At 37.5% G+C, this 17,787-nt stretch overlaps 1 protein-coding gene across 1 annotated transcript in view; it reads right to left on the bottom strand.

The window, feature by feature from the left end:
• UBE2R2 (ubiquitin conjugating enzyme E2 R2) overlaps window positions 1–17,787 on the bottom strand; it is a 95,324-nt gene that overhangs the window by 7,587 nt on the left and 69,950 nt on the right. Inside the window, exon 3 of the mRNA XM_032636083.1 lies at window positions 8,832–8,929. Coding sequence (XP_032491974.1) covers window positions 8,832–8,929 — 98 coding nt within the window. The remainder of the gene's footprint in view (window positions 1–8,831; window positions 8,930–17,787) is intronic.

Here is a 17,787-nt window from a genome sequence, read left to right as displayed (position 1 = left end):
TGATGAAACCTTTTCCTAAAAAGGGTAGAGAGTTTCTGTTATGTGATTATACAAGATTACGACAAAGGCACTTTCAAAGAAAACTTTCCCATCTAGTTCAAATTCATTTACCACATATACACTCCCCACCTTTCTATTAGGGTAAGAATAACTCCCTGTACCCCCACTTCCATCCTTCTGGACTTCTTCAGTAATTACACTAAGAAGATTTAAAGAAAAACTCATCATTGCCAAAAATGCAAAATGGACTGACAATATCCTAGAAGCGAAAGAAAAATTCCTTAAGGATTGCTTCAGAAGAAAACATATACAAAACCTGATAGAAAGATAAGCAGGATAAGGACAAACTGTGGTACAGTTTAATGGTCCAGATCAGCATTTCTTTACAACTTTCTGTGATGATGGAAATGTATAATCTGTGTGTTATCCAATATGGTAACCACTAGCCACATGTGGCCACTGAGCACTTTGAAAAGTAGATTATGCAACTGAAGAAATGAGGTTTTTAGTACTAATTTTAATTAAGTTTAAATAGCCACATGTAGTCAGTGGCTATCATACTGGACAACACAGGTCTAGATGAATTATATTAACTGAATTAGGAAATTTTTCCCAGGAGTGGTTTCACCAGGTTGATTTTCTTATATCTTGTGTTTATTATTAAAATGCCATATTGGGAAGTACAATTTTTTTAAATGGTGAATCATCCAGTTCTATCATAAGAAACTCACTTCTAATACCATGTACTCACTCCCTAAACTGAAATACATGATGCTTTCAGAAGCCTCAGGCACTAACGATAGCTGACTGTGATAATAGTTATTAACCCAGCACGTTTTCACTTCCTCCCTTTGTCTGGAGAGTAGAGCCATTTTTTGTACGGGGAATCCATTCCACTGATTCAGACGGGGTTAATCTCCTTCCTCTAGTACACCTTCAAACAACAACTATGCCACACCTTCATAAAAACCTACCTACCCACAGCAGTAGACATACCACCAAGTGCTGGCAAAGGACTCCAACACTAATGAAGACTCCTGATGCAATTCATATGCAATATACTATTCAAAATTTCCCAACCAGTATGTTGTGAGTGGGTTTCAGGTAAACTGTATGTGATTCCCTCAGGCAGACTGGTAGGTAGGACCTGGGACAACTTGAGCCTCTGGAACAATAACTTCTGGCCAAAGGAGCATCTTCAGCTTACTACATTGTGATCTACGAATACTATCATTTCATATTTTCTATGTAACGTGACTGGAAAAGGATGGGAAGCAATATCATACATAGTTTAAACTGCCTGGCACTTGTACCAAAATAATTTAACACAGGTGTTACATCTGTAGCATGGTAAACAACTCTGCGAGGTAGTATTATTAATCCTGTTTTTATAGAGTGGAAAAATGAAATGTATGTAGAACATACAAAACACAATTGAATCCTGAAGCTATTCCCACAATTACCTCTTTTTTTGTTGTTGTTGCTATTTTTTGGTGTTGTTAGTTTCAGTAAGTATTTTAAAATCCTTTCTCATTTATTGTATTTTTTTCACAAGAAGAAAGAAGTATTTAAGGGAGATAGGAGATCATAATTAAACATCTATGACCCAATGGGTAATACTGTATTTGTCCCTTTTCAACATATAGACAGTAATCAATGAGATGGGTCTGCCCTTTCTCTGTTAGCTACTATGTCACCACAAATACAATTTTAGCAAGGAGGGCAGAAACTGGCCTTAGCTCAACAAAGAAGACATGGCTTATGGGTCTCCCCAGAAGCCAAGCAGCAAAAGTTTGGAATTCTGTAGGACTGAAGATGGGCATTTTTCGTCCAGTGCATACACAGACCCTCCCAGGCAACGTGTGAGGTAGAAAGGGTTCATTCTTTAAAACTTCAACTTACTTGACTCTTAAAACATACATAGAAATACTGAAAGAGAGTTTGAATGATTGAGATTCTTAGATTTTACAGACCTTAATTTGTTAAAAAGTGACGTATAGAGAAGCAAAGCTCACTGCCTGACCCTTCTAGTTGACCTAGAAGGGCTCTTTTAAGCTCTCATTTACACTATTTCAAAAGATGGACCAGTAACACCAGAAGATCACCCAATTAAAACTCAATCCTCATTATATGTTTTCAAGATGGGAGAGAAATTTAAAGAGGACATCATGGTAAAGAAGTCTGTTATGACTGGGAAGATAAAACGTGGTAGCTTAATGAGTCCACATACTACAAACAGTTTTTCTTTATGCTGCTAAAGCACCTAACAGGGACTTCCTGGTGGTCCAGTGGCTAAGACTACCAGCTCCCAATGCAGGGGGCCTGGGTTCGCTCCCTGGTCAGGGAACTAGATCCCACATGCTATAACTAAGAGTTCTCATGCCACAACCAAAGATCCTGCATGCCGCAACGAAGATCCCATGTGCCACAACCAAGACCCAGAGCAGCCAAATAAATAAATAAATGTTTTTAGAAAAATAATAAAGCAACTAACAAATACAACAGTTCCTGCTGTGCAGTCCCTGGAGCTACCGTTGACTGACATACCCCTGAGAACACATGGTAGGAATAAGGGTCTCAGATTAAAATACACAAAATGACCAAATCACATTTTAGTTTAAAAAGGAAAAATTTTAAATACACAAGATACATATCATTTGCACAGAATGAAACTAGCAATCTGAGTGCAGTGGGACCCAATATGCAAACATCAAGGGAGCAAATAAATAAAATAGTCCTGGCCCAGAATGGGGTTTACAGGAGCCCTAGGAACAGCACAGCCATAGCCATTTCCTATGACCTTGCCTACTTTGCCACCCAATCATTGCAGCAGTCTCTAGCTCCCTGCCCTTTCAGTGGGTTATAGAGAATACTAGATAGGAAAACAACACCCTACCCTACTCCTGAGAGACGCTTCTACATGAAGGTGTGGCCTCTGGAGTGGATCCATAAATCTGGTCCCATGATACATCTTCACAGTGGCAAAGAAAACACTGTTATCTATCCTTCAAAGGAAAGCAAATCCCTACCAAAGACCACTTTCCTATCCAAGAGCCTGCAGCAGGTATGGCAGGTAGTTCTGGGGCTGGTGCCTCAGAGAAAGCACTTGTGAATTCTACTGCAAGGTCTGAGAGACCCCCACCCACCCACCTCACCCATCCCCTGGAAGCTCCCCCTTGGTTCTGGACAGAACATGGATTAAGGCACATTTTATTTCTTTCACCAAGAAGAGGCATGGTGTTGTGGACTCCTAATCACATACATGTAGCAGCATCAGGGGGCCCTATCCTCCCAACTTCTTTCTTTGCTGACTAATGCCTACTCCTCAAAACTTCCCAATTCCATAAGGAACTCTCACCCCCTAAACTTAATCCTGGACATCTGAGGATAGGACTGTGGATCTCTTCTTCCAGAAAGTATGCTGGCTTCCTCTAAGAGGAGGAGAACTACTGAGCTTTTAGTGGAAGCTAGCTGGCTGCCGCTCTGGATCCCTACAGTTGTAGCATAGTACGTTTTTCTTGGTTTCCCCTTTAGCCAACTCTCACTACTCACTAGATCTCGTTATATAAATCGACTTCGGCTCTCAAAGGTAACAGGAATTCATTACTCTTCTTCAGGTTACAAAAGCCTGTACAACTTTATTTTCTGAATATGTTCACTGAGGTGTTAAATGAAAGACTAGTGCAGGTGGTCATGGAGGAGTCCAAACACATGTGAACATGGAACCACTTTCAGATAACAGTGCCATTCAGCAGTCAAGACCCTACAACAGGCTGAATTGAACCTTCTGCCACCTCCACTGCTGTCTTGGCTACAGCCATAAACTGGATATGGAGCTTAGAACCCTTAGACAGTGCTTACTCTGGATAATTTAGTAGCAAAGGGGTATAAAGGAAAATCCCTGGCATCTCGTATCTTGCCTCTTGATATTTCAGTGCCGTAAATAACCTGTGAGAAATATGTACAGTTTACTACCTTAAGGAGCTCCCTTGTCTCAAAACAAATAACACAGAAACAAATGGGAAAGGGAAAAGTGTCCCACATTAGGTAGTACTTTCCTGACTTTTCAGAGTTCTGGACATCACCAGGTGTTCCAGATGACGTTCCACAAGGCATGCAAAACACTCTATGTCCCCCCTAGAAATCCACAAACACCAAAACTCTCCATTCACTCTCCCACCCCAAGCAACACATTGAAGAACTATCCAATGATTATATGGAACTAAGAAAGAAACAAAAAGGTCCAAGAAGGTAACGATTTCCAATGCAAATACCTTTTAGAGCCATGGATGAAGATCAAAGGGGCAATCTGAAGATAACTAAGTTCTGGTTGTGAAGCCTCTAAATAAAAAAAGCATAAACGCAGGGAAGGCAATCCCTCATGTGAAGTCCAGGTGCTTCTAAATTGGGGCTCAGGTGACCTGAGGGCCCAGAGAGAAAAAAAAATGATGCTGGTGCCCAAAGTGGCTAAGGTAGTTTTTAAAGGGCAGATTAATATGAAAGGAGTTCCCTGCCCCGAAAGGAATGGATTAAATGAGAAACAGGCCTTTCTTTTTTTTTGGCCATGCCACATGGTTTGTGGGATCTTAGTTCTCTGACCAGGGACTGAACCTGGGCCACAGCAATGAAAGCACTAAATCCTAACCACTGGACCACCAGGGAATTCCCCAAACAGACCTTTCTTAAAAAGAAAAAATGTTTATAATATTTTAGGCTGAGACAAGGCAAATACAGTCTGTGTATTTACATAGAAGTAAAGGCAAAAATTTTGAATTCCTGTGGGTAATGGTAATAGATTGTCCATCCAAGCAGCACGAGAATGCAGTGAGAAGAATCTTGTTTGGGGCTTTGCATCTGAAGAACAGGGAGGCTTCAAATTCTATACTGAAGTTTTAACCCCCAGTACCTCAGACTATATTTGGAGACAGAGTCTTTCAAGAAGTAATTAAGTTAAAATGAGGTCCTTAGAACAGGTCTTAATCCAGTATAACTAATGTCCTTATAAGAAGAGGCAATTAGGACACAGACATGAACAGAGGGAAGACCATGTGAAGACAAAGAGAGAAGACAAGATGAGGAGAGAAGCCTCAGAAGAAACCAACCTTGCCGGTACCTTACAGAGTCCAGAACTGTGAAAAAATAAATTTGTTGTTTAAGCCGCACCAAAAAAAAAAAAAGAGGAGGCTTGTTTTCTCAAAGGGTGGGTGTGGTGGTGGTATGTGAAGCATTTGATTCAACATTCAACCTCCAAAAGCAAGAATCACTAACACCTTAGAGCTACTACTTCTATTCTAGGGTTACTACTAGTCCTGAAAAACAAGCACCAAAATCATACTTAAAGGACAACGCTGGGGCTTCCCTGGTGGCGCAGTGGTTGAGAGTCCGCCTGCCAATGCAGGGGACACGGGTTTGTGCCCCGGTCCGGGAAGATCCCACATGCCGCGGAGCGGCTGGGCCCATGAGCCATGGCCGCTGAACCTGCGCGCCCAGAGCCTGTGCTCTGCAACGGGAGAGGCCACAACAGTGAGAGGCCCGCGTACCGCAAAAAAAAAAGGACAACTCTGCATTTTTGGTCCAATTTTTCAACAAATCTTCCAAGATATTTAAAACCTTTTCTCTACATTGTCAGTTTGATTTTACTGATAAAATAATGTGTTTCTTTCGAAAGCATGCCAGCCTCTTAAACAATTATATAGTGTGAAAGAGATGAGAAATAGGGTAGCCAAATGTCTCCAAGGCAACAGAGTAATAATGCCCATAATATCCTCAAGGAAAGAAAGCATGATCCTGAAATCTTATATCTAGTTAAAATCTGTCATTTGAAGTATAATGGCAAACACACACATATACTCCCATATACACAAGCACATAGTACTTTGAACACGTAACAACTCGGAATGTAATATAGCTCCTAGGAGCAATCCCTTGAGAAATTACTGATGGACAATTTCAGCCAGTTAATAGACCAAAGGAAGTAAAATAATGAGGAACAAACAATGAATTCATTTAACAACAGGAATAAGAATTTTTAAAACTGGGATTAAGCTACAGAGTACAGATTATAAATTTTATAACCCTGACAATAAAGAAACAATAATATTTAAAAGTTAGAAGGGGGAGGTAGAAGGTTTCCTTTTCTTTTATATCTAAGTGTCAGTATACCATCTGATGCTGAAAAATCAAGTAATAAGTACATATAAGTTAAAGGTCTAAATAATCAGCTAACAACTGTGTGATGTACGGATATGAGGGGATGAAGTAGAAATATACTAATTTTACTAATGATCATAAAAGATCCCGTGTAAAACAATGGTCTTAAAACTAATATATACATGCCCCTGGAGACATACGAAATATCCTATCAGTTCTCCTTTCCAGCTTCCCTTTTCACAACTGCCCTTTACAAGAAATGCATACCTCCCACACATCCCAAATATTTCTATGGTGCATTGCCTAGTGATGAAACATAAGAAGTACAAAACAAAGAGAAATTTACAAATAGAGCTGACTGCTTTTCCCTTCTCATAATTTTGTTAAAAGCATAGAGTGATGTTTAAAAAAAAAAGTATTTTGCTATATAGTGGAGTATAATAAATTCAGATATGTATAGATTGGGGCTGCTGGAATTATATTTTCACTAAAACAAATTAATTCCATCTCTGATTATTGTTAAGAAATGCATCAGGGCTTCCCTGGTGGCGCAGTGGTTGAGAGACGGGTTCGTGCCCTGGTCCGGGAAGATCCCACATGCCGTGGAGCGGCTGGGCCCTTGAGCCATGGCCGCTGAGCCTGCGAGTCCGGAGCCTGTGCTCCACAACGGGCGAGGCCACAACAGTGAGAGGCCCGTATGCATCATCGCCGAGGGAGAGTCCCACTAAAGTAAAGCAGAAAGTATATGGAATATGCAATGATTCCTTATTTTATAGACGTAATAAACTTATGGCAAGTCTCAATGCCTGATCTATCTGAGAATTATTCAGAGGCATGATGTTTGTCAAGGTGAGGTGTATCAACACATTTATTTAAATTAAAAACGGAAGTCAGTTTTTTCTCATTAAAAAAATATACTGGCAAGATGTGTTGAAATCTAAAATGTATCTATTTTCCCAATCCTTTCTAAGTATACTGGATGGAACAAAGTATCTAAAGAAATGAGTAACCAGCATAATCAATAGTATTTGATATGTCTTGAATAGACTTTTTGGTCTACTCTTCCCAGAAGGTGGGAAGCAAACACATAACTTGATAAGAGACAGGTAAGAAATCCTTGTGTGCATCAGGAAGCTTCAAGTTCTTTGCTTTTGACAAAAATGGAGATTCTAATTGAGTTACTAGCTTCCATATCATTAAAAATGATTAACAAAATGAATGAATGAGTAAATGGGGGAGATCAGATTAATCTCCTGTGCAGAGGAATTGAAGTAACTTATACAGATATCTCAGCCTTGTGGGAGTATAACTCCCCCCTCCTTAGTGTGGGCTGCACCTAGGACTTCCCTTATACAGAACAGAAAGGGGGACAAGGAGGAACTTTACAGAGGAGAAACCCTAAAAACAAGAGTCTCAGCCAGGTGATGAATGTTAACATCAAGAGTGGTAAGTCAAGCTGACAGTATGTACCCCTGCTATGACGTGATGAAAATGTACTTTACCTCCATGTCTTCCTCCCCAACACTCATAACTCCAGTATAATAAGCAGAAAAACATCACAAAAAAAAAATCCCACTTGGGGGGCATTCTACAAAATACCTGATCAGTATTCCTCAAAATTGTTAAGGTCATCAAAACCAAGGAAAGTCCAAGAAACTGTTGCAGTTGTCTAAGGAGAATTGTCTATTAAATATAATGTGCTATCTATCATGCATGGGGATCTCAGAGCAGAAAAATGACATTAGGTAAAAATTAAGGAAACGTGAAAGAGTATGGACTTTAGTCAATAATAATGTACTAATACAGGTTCACTAACTGTAACAAATGAACCAAATGAATGTTAGATGTTAATAACAAAGAAATCTGGCAGGTGTGGGGAATATGGGAACTATCTGTACTTTCCTCATAATTTTTCTAAAAATCTAAAACCATTCTAAAATTTTGACAGTTATTTTAAAAGAAACACACTGATGACAAAACTACAATGAGAACACCATGTCCACCGTCTGGGATGTCTATAATAAAAGACATGGAAAATAACCAGTGTTAACAAAGATGTGGAGAAATTAGAATTCACACACTGCTGGTGGGAATGCTGTAAAATTTAGTGCAGCCATGTTGGAAAATACGGCAGTTCCTCAAGAAGTTAAACACTGAGTTATGCACCCCCAATTCCATTTCCAGGTATATGTCCAAGGAAATGAAAACATATGTACACATAAAAACTTGCACACAATGTTCAATGTCACACAATGTTCACAGCAGCATTATTCATAATAGCCAAGAAGCAGAAACAACCCAAATGTCCATCAACTGGTGAATGGATAAACAAGGTGTAAAGACTAAGACTTTTCAGCAAAAAGTAATAAGAATCCTAGAATAAGGAAGCAACCAATCCAAACATGGAACTCATGAAATCCAAAGCTGCAGGATGGAACTTAATGTAAGAGGAAGAATTCAGAGTAGAAAAATTCTTCCAAAGTGAACACAGAGAAATGAGTAACATATGCATTATTACTCCAGAATTACAACTCTTCAAAAGGAGGCATACATGCTACTTAAAGCTCCAGTAGAAGACAAAACAACCAAATATAGAAAGGATTCATTTGTACTTGTTAAAAGATAATATCCAATCTTAAGAGCCACCTAAAAACCAGATTATTCCTTATGTAATTCCTTACCTGACATTTTGAGTAGGATTCCACCTTTCAGAGGGCAGTTCTCCACTCTGTGGGTCATCTACAGGTGGATGAAGAATTGAAATGCATACATCTCCATTCTACGAGACACAAATATCACATTCAGTAAATACTCAAAAGTATGTTATTGAAAAAATATCAATTCCGCTGAAATTTCTTTTACTCCTAGAAGACTTGTTTTCTTACCATTAGGGGAGTAAACAATCCTGCTTTTTCTTCTTGTTTGGAATCAATGATAAAGAAGAATTAAACATTTTTTTATATTATAAATATTCATTTTGACCAATCTCCAAAATACATTTCTTAGTTAAAAAAAGAAACACTATATCTGTAACACCATCCTTCTAAAACAAATCATTTAAAAATAGAAACAGACAAACATGATAAATCAATGATTCAAGAGTCTTGAGAAGCAACTAAATCTCTCTATTTTTACACATCTAACATTAAAAGAAAGAAAAAAAAATCTGACCTTGCTTAAAATATGCCTGGAGAGAAGCTATAATCACCTTTAATATTAATCACTGGTTTCAATAAATATGGTTTATATAAACTGACACATGCCTCACAACAACTTAATTATATATATAACTCCCTCAGTATATGGATTGAAAGAATTCACCACTATAATATTCTGGTTCATAAATTTAAATTATAGGACCTAAATTACAAGTACATTTAAAGTCAAACATATATGGATTGTCTACCGTATGCAATACAGATTGTTAACAGAAAAGACAAGACTGAGAACGATACAGTTGCCTATCTCTCAGTCTAAAATGAAACAAAAGATTCAAATGTTTAAAAAATTAGAGGTGTAACCATATAAAGTGAAAAAAACTTACATATAAACCCAAATTTACACACACCAAGATAACAGAACATTTTTAAAAGGATAATAAAATTTTAATAAAGCCAATACCGAATACTATATTCCAAAACTCTGTATTGTTAGATAACATGAGGAAGGTAAAAAAGCACTACAGAAACAAGGAGAGAGAAACTAGGTATGTTTGGAGAGGACACCTGGGAGATGGTGTGGAAGAAAAACAAAAAGCTTAATTGTTGAGGAAGCTTTGAGATGGGCTTTCAATAGTGATTACAATTTTAATAACCTAAGGGAAATTCAGACATGAGATTGCCTGAAGAAACCAGCATCATAAATAAAATATGTTCAGGCAGTTACATTTATTTTGTATTATTACACCAATACCACAAACTTAGTGGCTTAAAACAACACAAATTTATTATTTCACAGTTTTGTAGGTCTAAGTCTGACACTGCTCTCCACAGAGCTAAAGTCAATGTGTGGGCAGCAATGCATTCCTTCCTGGAGGCTCTAAGAAAGAATCCCTTTCCTTGCCCTTTCTGTCTTCTAAAGGCCACCCACACTCCTTTGTTCTTGGCCCCCTTCCTCTAATCCTCAAAGCAAGCAATGTTGCATTTTTGAGCCTTTCTTCCAAAGTCACATCTCCTCACTCTCGTTTTCTGCCTACCCTACCTCTTCCACTTTAAAGGACCCTTGTGATTACACTGGGCCCACCTAGATAATCCAGAATAATCTTAGTTTAAGGTCATCTGATAAACAACCTTAATTCCTCTTAACATGTAATCTAACATAACACAGGTTCCAGGGATTAGAATGTAGACATCTCTGAGGGACCATTATTCTACCTACCACAGGAGTGAAGAACACAGCTTGAATGAAAAATAGAGCACAAAAATTAGTCAGGAGGAGTATGTTACTTTGTTCAGAGTTTAATATGTGTGTAAGTAAAATTTCTTAGTAGTGAAATGACAAAAATAGATCTGTACTTAGAAATGACATATTAAAAGATGGGCATCTCAACTGAGGCAGACAAAGCACTTGACAAGACCCAACACTTTCTCATAATAAAAACACTCAGAAAACTATAGTTACCTTCTAGCTATCTTAAAATTGTAAAGGGAATTTATTTAAAAAAACAAAAACAAAAAACCCACAGCTAATAAACAGCATACTTAATTAATGATGAAAACTCTCCTCCTAAGATCAGAAATAAGACAAGGGCACCCACTTTCACCACTGCTATTTAACACTGTCCTGGAAGTTATAGCCAGAGCAATTAGAGAAGAAAAAGAAAATTTTAAAGTGTACAAATTGAAAAGGAAGTAAATCTATTTCCATTGCAAATGTCAAAGAAAATTCCAAACTATTCACAAGAAAGCTACTAGACCTAATCAATTCAGCAAAGTTGTAGGATATAAGATCAACACTCAAAAATCAGTTTTATTTTGGGATTCCCTGGAGGTCCAGTGGTTAGGACTCTGCACTTTCACTGCCAAGGGCCCGGGTTTGATCCCTGGTCGGGGAACTAAGATCCTGCAAGCTGTGTAGCGTGGCAAAAAAAAATTCATTTTTATACACCAGTGATGAATAACCCAAAAAAAAATTAAGCAGGACTTCCCTGGTGGCACAGTGGTTAAGACTCTGCGCTCCCAATGCAGGGGGCTGGGGGATTCAATCCCTGGTGAGGGCACTAGATCCCACATGCGTGCCACAACTAAGAGTTCCTATGCCACAACTAAGGAGCCCACCTGCTGCAACTAAGACCCAGCACAATTAAATAAATATTAACAACAACAAAAAAAACAAGTTAAGCAAACAATTCCATTTACAATGGCCTCTAAAAGAATAAAATATCTAGGAATAAATCTAACCAGGGAGGTGAAAGTCCTGTACACAGAAAGCCACAAAACATTGCTCAAAGAAATTAAAGAAGACTACAAAAAGCTACAGAAAGCTACAAAACATTGCTCAAAGAAATTAAAGACCTAAATAAATAGAAAAACAGCCTGCATTCATGGGTAGGAAGACTTGACGTTGGCAATATTCCCCAGTTTGAGCTACAGACTCAATGCAATCCCAATCAAAATCCTAGCTTCCCTTTCTGTAGAAACTGACACACTATTCCTAAAACTTATACGGAAATTTAAGGGACCCACAATAGCCAAAACAATCTTGGAGAAGAATAATAAAGTCGAAGGACTCACACTTCCTGATTTCAAAACTTACTATAAAGCTACAGACAAGAAGACAGTTTAGGACTGGCATAATGATAGACCAGGGCAATAGAACTGAGAGTCCATAAACGGACCCATACACTGCCAATTGATTTTTGACAAGATGGTTAAGTCCATTCAATGGGGAAAGAACAGTCTCTTCAGCAAATGATGCTGGGACTGGGTTTCCAAAAACAAAAGAAGGAAACTGAACTCCTACCTCATACCATATACAAAATTAACTCAAGATGGAACAATGATCTAAGAGCTAAAATCATCAACTCTTAAAAAGGGTGTGTGTGTGTGTGTAAAATTTTCATGACCTTGGATTTGGCAATGGATATTTTAGGTACGACACAAAAAGCATGAGCAACAAACAAGCAAACCAAAACAGATAAACTAGACCTCATTAAAATGAAAAAATTTTGTGCAAAGGACATTACCAAAGAAAGTGAAAAAACAACCTATAAATACAGAAGTATCTGCAAGTCATACATCTAATAAGAATTTAATGTCCATAATATATAAGGAACTTCTATGACTCAATGACAAAAAGACAAACTAGCCAATTAAAAACTGAACAAAGGACTTGAACAGACATTTTTCAAAAGAAGATACATAAATGGACAATAAGCACATGAAAGGATGCTCAATATCATTAGTCATTAGGGAAATACAAATCAAAATGACAGTGAGTTATCACATCATATCCCCTTAGGATAGCTATAATTAAAATTTAAAAATGCAAAATAAGGATGGATGTAGAGAAACTGGAACCCTCATAAATTGCTAGTGGTTGGTGAGGGGGTTCATCTGCTATAGAACAGTTTGGCAGTTCCTCAAAGAGCAAAACACAGGATCACAATTTGACCCCTGCAATTCCATTCCTAGGTATACAACCAAAAGAAGTGAAAAAAGTACTTAAACAAGTACATGTATACACATGGTTATAGCAGCACTATTTATATATACAAAAGGTGGACACAAAAAAAATGGTTCTGAAGAACCTAGGGGCAGGACAGGTATAAAGACGCAGACGTAGAGAATGGACTTGAGGACACAGGGAGGGGGACAGGTAAGCTGGGATGAAGTGAGAGAGTGGCATGGACATATATACACTACCAAATGTAAAATAGATAGCTAGTGGGAAGCAGCTGCATAGCACAGGGAGATCAGCTCGGTGCTTTGTGACCACCTAGACGGGTGGGATAAAGAGGATGGGAGGGAGACGCAAGAGGGAGGAGATATGGGGATATATGTATAGCTGATTCACTTTGTTATAAACCAGAAACTAACACACCATTTTAAAGCAATTATACTCCAATAAAGATGTTAAAAAAAAAAAAAAGGTGGACACAGACCAAATGCCCATCAATAGAGAAATGGATAAACTGTGATATATCCAACCAATGCAATATTATTCAGCCATGAAGAGGAATGAAGTACTAATACATGCTACAACATGGATGAACCTCCAAAACATTATGCTAAGTGAAAGCCACACAAAAAAGGTCACATATTGTATGATTCCATTTATATGAAATACCCAGAATGGATAAATAGAGACATAAACCTGACTGGTGGTTGTCAGAGACTAGGGAGAAATGGGAATGGAGAAGAATCACTTCATGGGTAAGATGTTTTACATTGGAGTGATGGAAATGCCTTACAAATAGAGGTGTTAGATGTACGACGCTGGGAATGTACTAAATGTCACCGAATTGTGTTCACTTTAAATGGTTAATTTTATGTATGTGAAATTTTATCTCAATAAATTATTGGGTTTTTAAATAAATTTATTTATTTTTGGCCGCGTCAGGTCTTCATTGCAGTGTGCGGGCTTCTCATTGCAAAGCACGGGCTCTAGGCACACGGGCTTCAGTAGTTGTAGCACGCGGGCTCAGTAGTTGTGGCTCACAGGCTCTAGAGCAGAGGCCCAGTAGTTGTGGCGCACGGGCTTAGTTGCTCCACGGCATGTGGGACCTTCCGGACCAGGGACCACGTCCCCTGGATTGGCAGGCAGATTCTTAACCACTGCGCCACCAGGGAAGCCCCCTCGCCCTTTTTTTTAATGGGAGAAGTTCTCAGCCTCCAGAAAGGCAGTTCTAAGATGTAAAATGAAGGCTATATAGCCTAGGCCCTACCTAATCCAATCAAACCAAAATCTCCAGTGTTCTTTATTTTTAACAACTGCTCCACAAGATTCTGATAAGCTGCCAAATTTGGGGACATCACTGCCTAGAGAAACCTATTCCCTATACCTTAAAGTTAGAGAGAATGCATAATATCTGCAAATCCATGAATATAATTACATAAAAATACATAAAATCCTGCTTGTCACAAATTATTTACAAACCAGAGCTCAGCTCTAAAAAGGACAAATTTGGTGGCCCAAATATCATCATGTTCTAAATGGTGGTTAATGTATCTATAGTTAAATCCTTAAGGTATATATATCTTCATAGAGCAAACTGGCATCCTAATTTACATTTTTTAAAAAGAAAAAAATACGAGGAAAAAGAAGCAAAATCTAAATCTAAACAAGCACAAGATACAGTTCAAACCTTTAATAATGTGTAATACTAAATTACATTTACTAGGAAAACTTTCAACACCAAATCAAAGTCTTCTGGTTTCTGTTAACTTTCTACCTTACTCATCTGGTATAAACCAAGATGAAACTCACATTGTAGACTTTAGAAGTTTTATAGGAACATTCTACCACTAAACTTTTCTCTAATATTTTAGAAATAAAGAATATTTTACAAGTCAATTAATGATGAGTTATTTTAATGATAAAAACCACTGAAAGAAAACAAAGATATTTTACCAGGTACCAAAGAGAAGTTATTTCTGTCAATTTATCCTAGTAGCTAAAGCAAATAAAATATATTACATAACACATTTCTGATTAGCTGATTAAGCAAGCATTCATTCATTTGAAGAATCTTGTTTTATTCAGGTCCCTTCTTAAAGACAACTGAGTAAAAATTATATAAATTTAAAATGTTCATCAAATGCATATTTTAAAAAATGAACACAATAAATTCTGATAATATAACAAAATCTTATAACACAGCACTCAGCACCTTTATGTGAATCAAGATCAGAGTTCAAGCATGTTGTTTCTGATGGTTTAATAACACAATACAGAAACAGAGTTTGTCTCACCTAGCTAAGGACAAATAATACGTGTTTTAGGTTCCCCATGCCATACTTTATTCCAAATGAAGTCTAGTTTACTTAATAGTATTGTACCAAAGTTAATTTCTTGGTTTTGATAAGTGTACCATGGTTGTAAAAGATATTAACATTAGAAGAATATGAGTAAAAGGTACGTATATGAGAACTTTCTGTACTAGTTTTGAAACTCTTCAAGTCCAAAATTATTTCAAAATTTAAAAAATTAGTGGGTTTAAACTTGATATTTTAGTATGTTTATAACATAGATATTGAAATCAAAGCATTTTAACAAAACGTATTCTAAATTTTTTATAATTTAGAAACTTTGTATTTAAAATTTATATGAAATGAGTTCAAGAATAATGAACTAATAAAGCAGTTTGTCCTAGTCTTGAAAGATCATCAGAGAATGTAATATTCCAACTTTGTAATCAATCCTAATGTATTTTGGGGGGTTCATTATTTGATTCTTCGGTGGAAAAACCATTAAAATAAATTCTCAAAGAAATTACGGAAATACCACAGAAGCTCTGAGATAATTCCACTAAACAGAGAAAAGAATAATAATTTAATTAGAGAGAAAAATGTGTGTTAAATGATCAGAGGAGATGAAGCAGAACCAGCTAGGCTACCATTGTTTTTCTATCTAAATATAATTTTACTATGTGTAATGAAATAAGAAGGGCATAAACCCTTACTATAAACAACTTGCTATTTCAAGGATTCAAGTGTAGTGCCAGTCAAATTACACCCCCTGAGAACATAATGATGTACACAGAGTATAGAAGGACCATAATGTGGATGACAAGGGGGGAATAGTAGAAATAGAGAGCTATCTGTGATGGTTAATTTTGTGTGTCAACTTGACTGGGCTATGGGATGCTCAGATAGCTGGCAGAACATTATTTCTGAGTGTATCTGTGAGGGTGTTTCTGGAAAGATTAGTATTTGAATCAGCAGATTGAGTAAAAAAGACTTGCCCTCATCATGATGATGTGATAGGCATTATCAAATTCTTTGAGGGCCTGAACAGAACAAACAGGCAGAGGAAGGACAAATTGTCTCTCTTCTTGGGCTGCTACATCTGAACTCCTAGTTCTTGGGTCCTGGGACTCCGGGACTCATACCAACAGCTCCCAGTCCTACGGCCTCAAAATGAATTATAATTCCAGACTTCCCGGCTCTATAGCTTGCAGAAGGCAGACTGTGGGATTTCTCAGTCTTCATAACCACGTGAGCCGATTCCTATGATAAACTTCCTCTTACATATATCTCTATATAACCTATTGGTTCTGTTTCTCTGAATACTCCCAACTGACACAGTATCTTTGCTTTTACCTGATCTTTTCTGTGTAATTTCAAAATATAATTTATAATTACAGCTTTATTGGAAAGGACCTCTTGATACACTGAGTTCTTTCAGTTTTGGAAGCGCTGATTGTGGGTCTCATCCACTTCGCTCCTAATGGGCTATAATCCATATAAATAAATACAAAGATCATAAACTATATGTAATTAGACCCACTTTCCACTTACATAGCCTAAATTTTACTATTCCAAAAGCAATTGCTCTGCAGACTTGGCAAAAACCTTTTAAGAGGGACTTCCCTGGTGGCGCAGTGGTTAAGAATCCGCCTGCCAATGCAGGGGATATGGGCTCAAGCCCTGGTCCAGGAAGATCCCATGTGCTGTGGAGCAACTAAGCCCATGTGCCACAACTACTGAGCCTGTGTGCCACAACTACTGAAGCCTGTGCACCTAAAGCCCATGCTTTGCCACAAAGAGAAGCCACCACAATGAGAAGCCCGTGCACCGCAATGAACAGTAGACCCCACTCTCCACAACTAGAGAAAGCCCGCACACAGCAACGAAGACCCAACGCAGCCAATAATTAATAAATAAATAAATTTAAAAAAAAACAAAAAACCTTGTAAGAGACACCAGAGAGCTAGCTTGTGCTCTCTCTCCTCTCAAGCCACATGAAGACACAGAGATAAGCCAGGAGGAGTCTTCAGTAGAAACTATGTTTCCTAAACTGTGAGAAAGTTAATTTCTGTTGTTGTAAGCCACCGCATCTATGGTATTTTGTTATGGCAGCCGGAGTTATATTAAAACAGTAGGATCTATTTTTAATCATTATTAAAACAATAACATTTAAAAATACCATGCCCTAATGATAGTGGAATAGTAGCCAAACTGGTATATCCTTGCAGTGTCAGTGGCTACAGAGATTAGTATAATGTCTTGAGAATCATCTGAGCCTAGAATCAAGAATAACTCTTCAGAGCTAGAACCTTACGTAAAACAGTAAAATATTTTCCTACTGGCTATCAAGTATCCTAAAATACACCATCTTACTGTAACATTTATTTCATGACTACACCTGTGACATTCACCTGTAAACACTATACAGGAAAAATGATCTGTATACTCCTTCAAAAAACATCCAACATCTTTATTATTTTTTAAAAGAAAGAGCCATACTGTGTCCTACAATTCACTAGTACTAAAAGGATCATCAAATGCTAAATACTTCTGTATAATTTCCATTTAATTTTGTGGCAAAACTAAAACTATTCTAAATATTAGTCTATTACCAAAAAAATTATTTAAATAAATACATACTAAGAGCAGTGAGATTCTGAGTTGCCATAGCTCTGAAGTTTACAGTGAAGAGTGTACAAAAACCTCATTTTAATACATGGTTTGTGAA

Source organism: Phocoena sinus, chromosome 6, assembly GCF_008692025.1.
Source record: "Phocoena sinus isolate mPhoSin1 chromosome 6, mPhoSin1.pri, whole genome shotgun sequence".
Classification (NCBI taxonomy): Eukaryota; Metazoa; Chordata; class Mammalia; order Artiodactyla; family Phocoenidae; genus Phocoena; species Phocoena sinus.
Note: the sequence above shows the minus strand (reverse complement) of the source record. Positions and strands in the feature narration are given on the sequence as shown.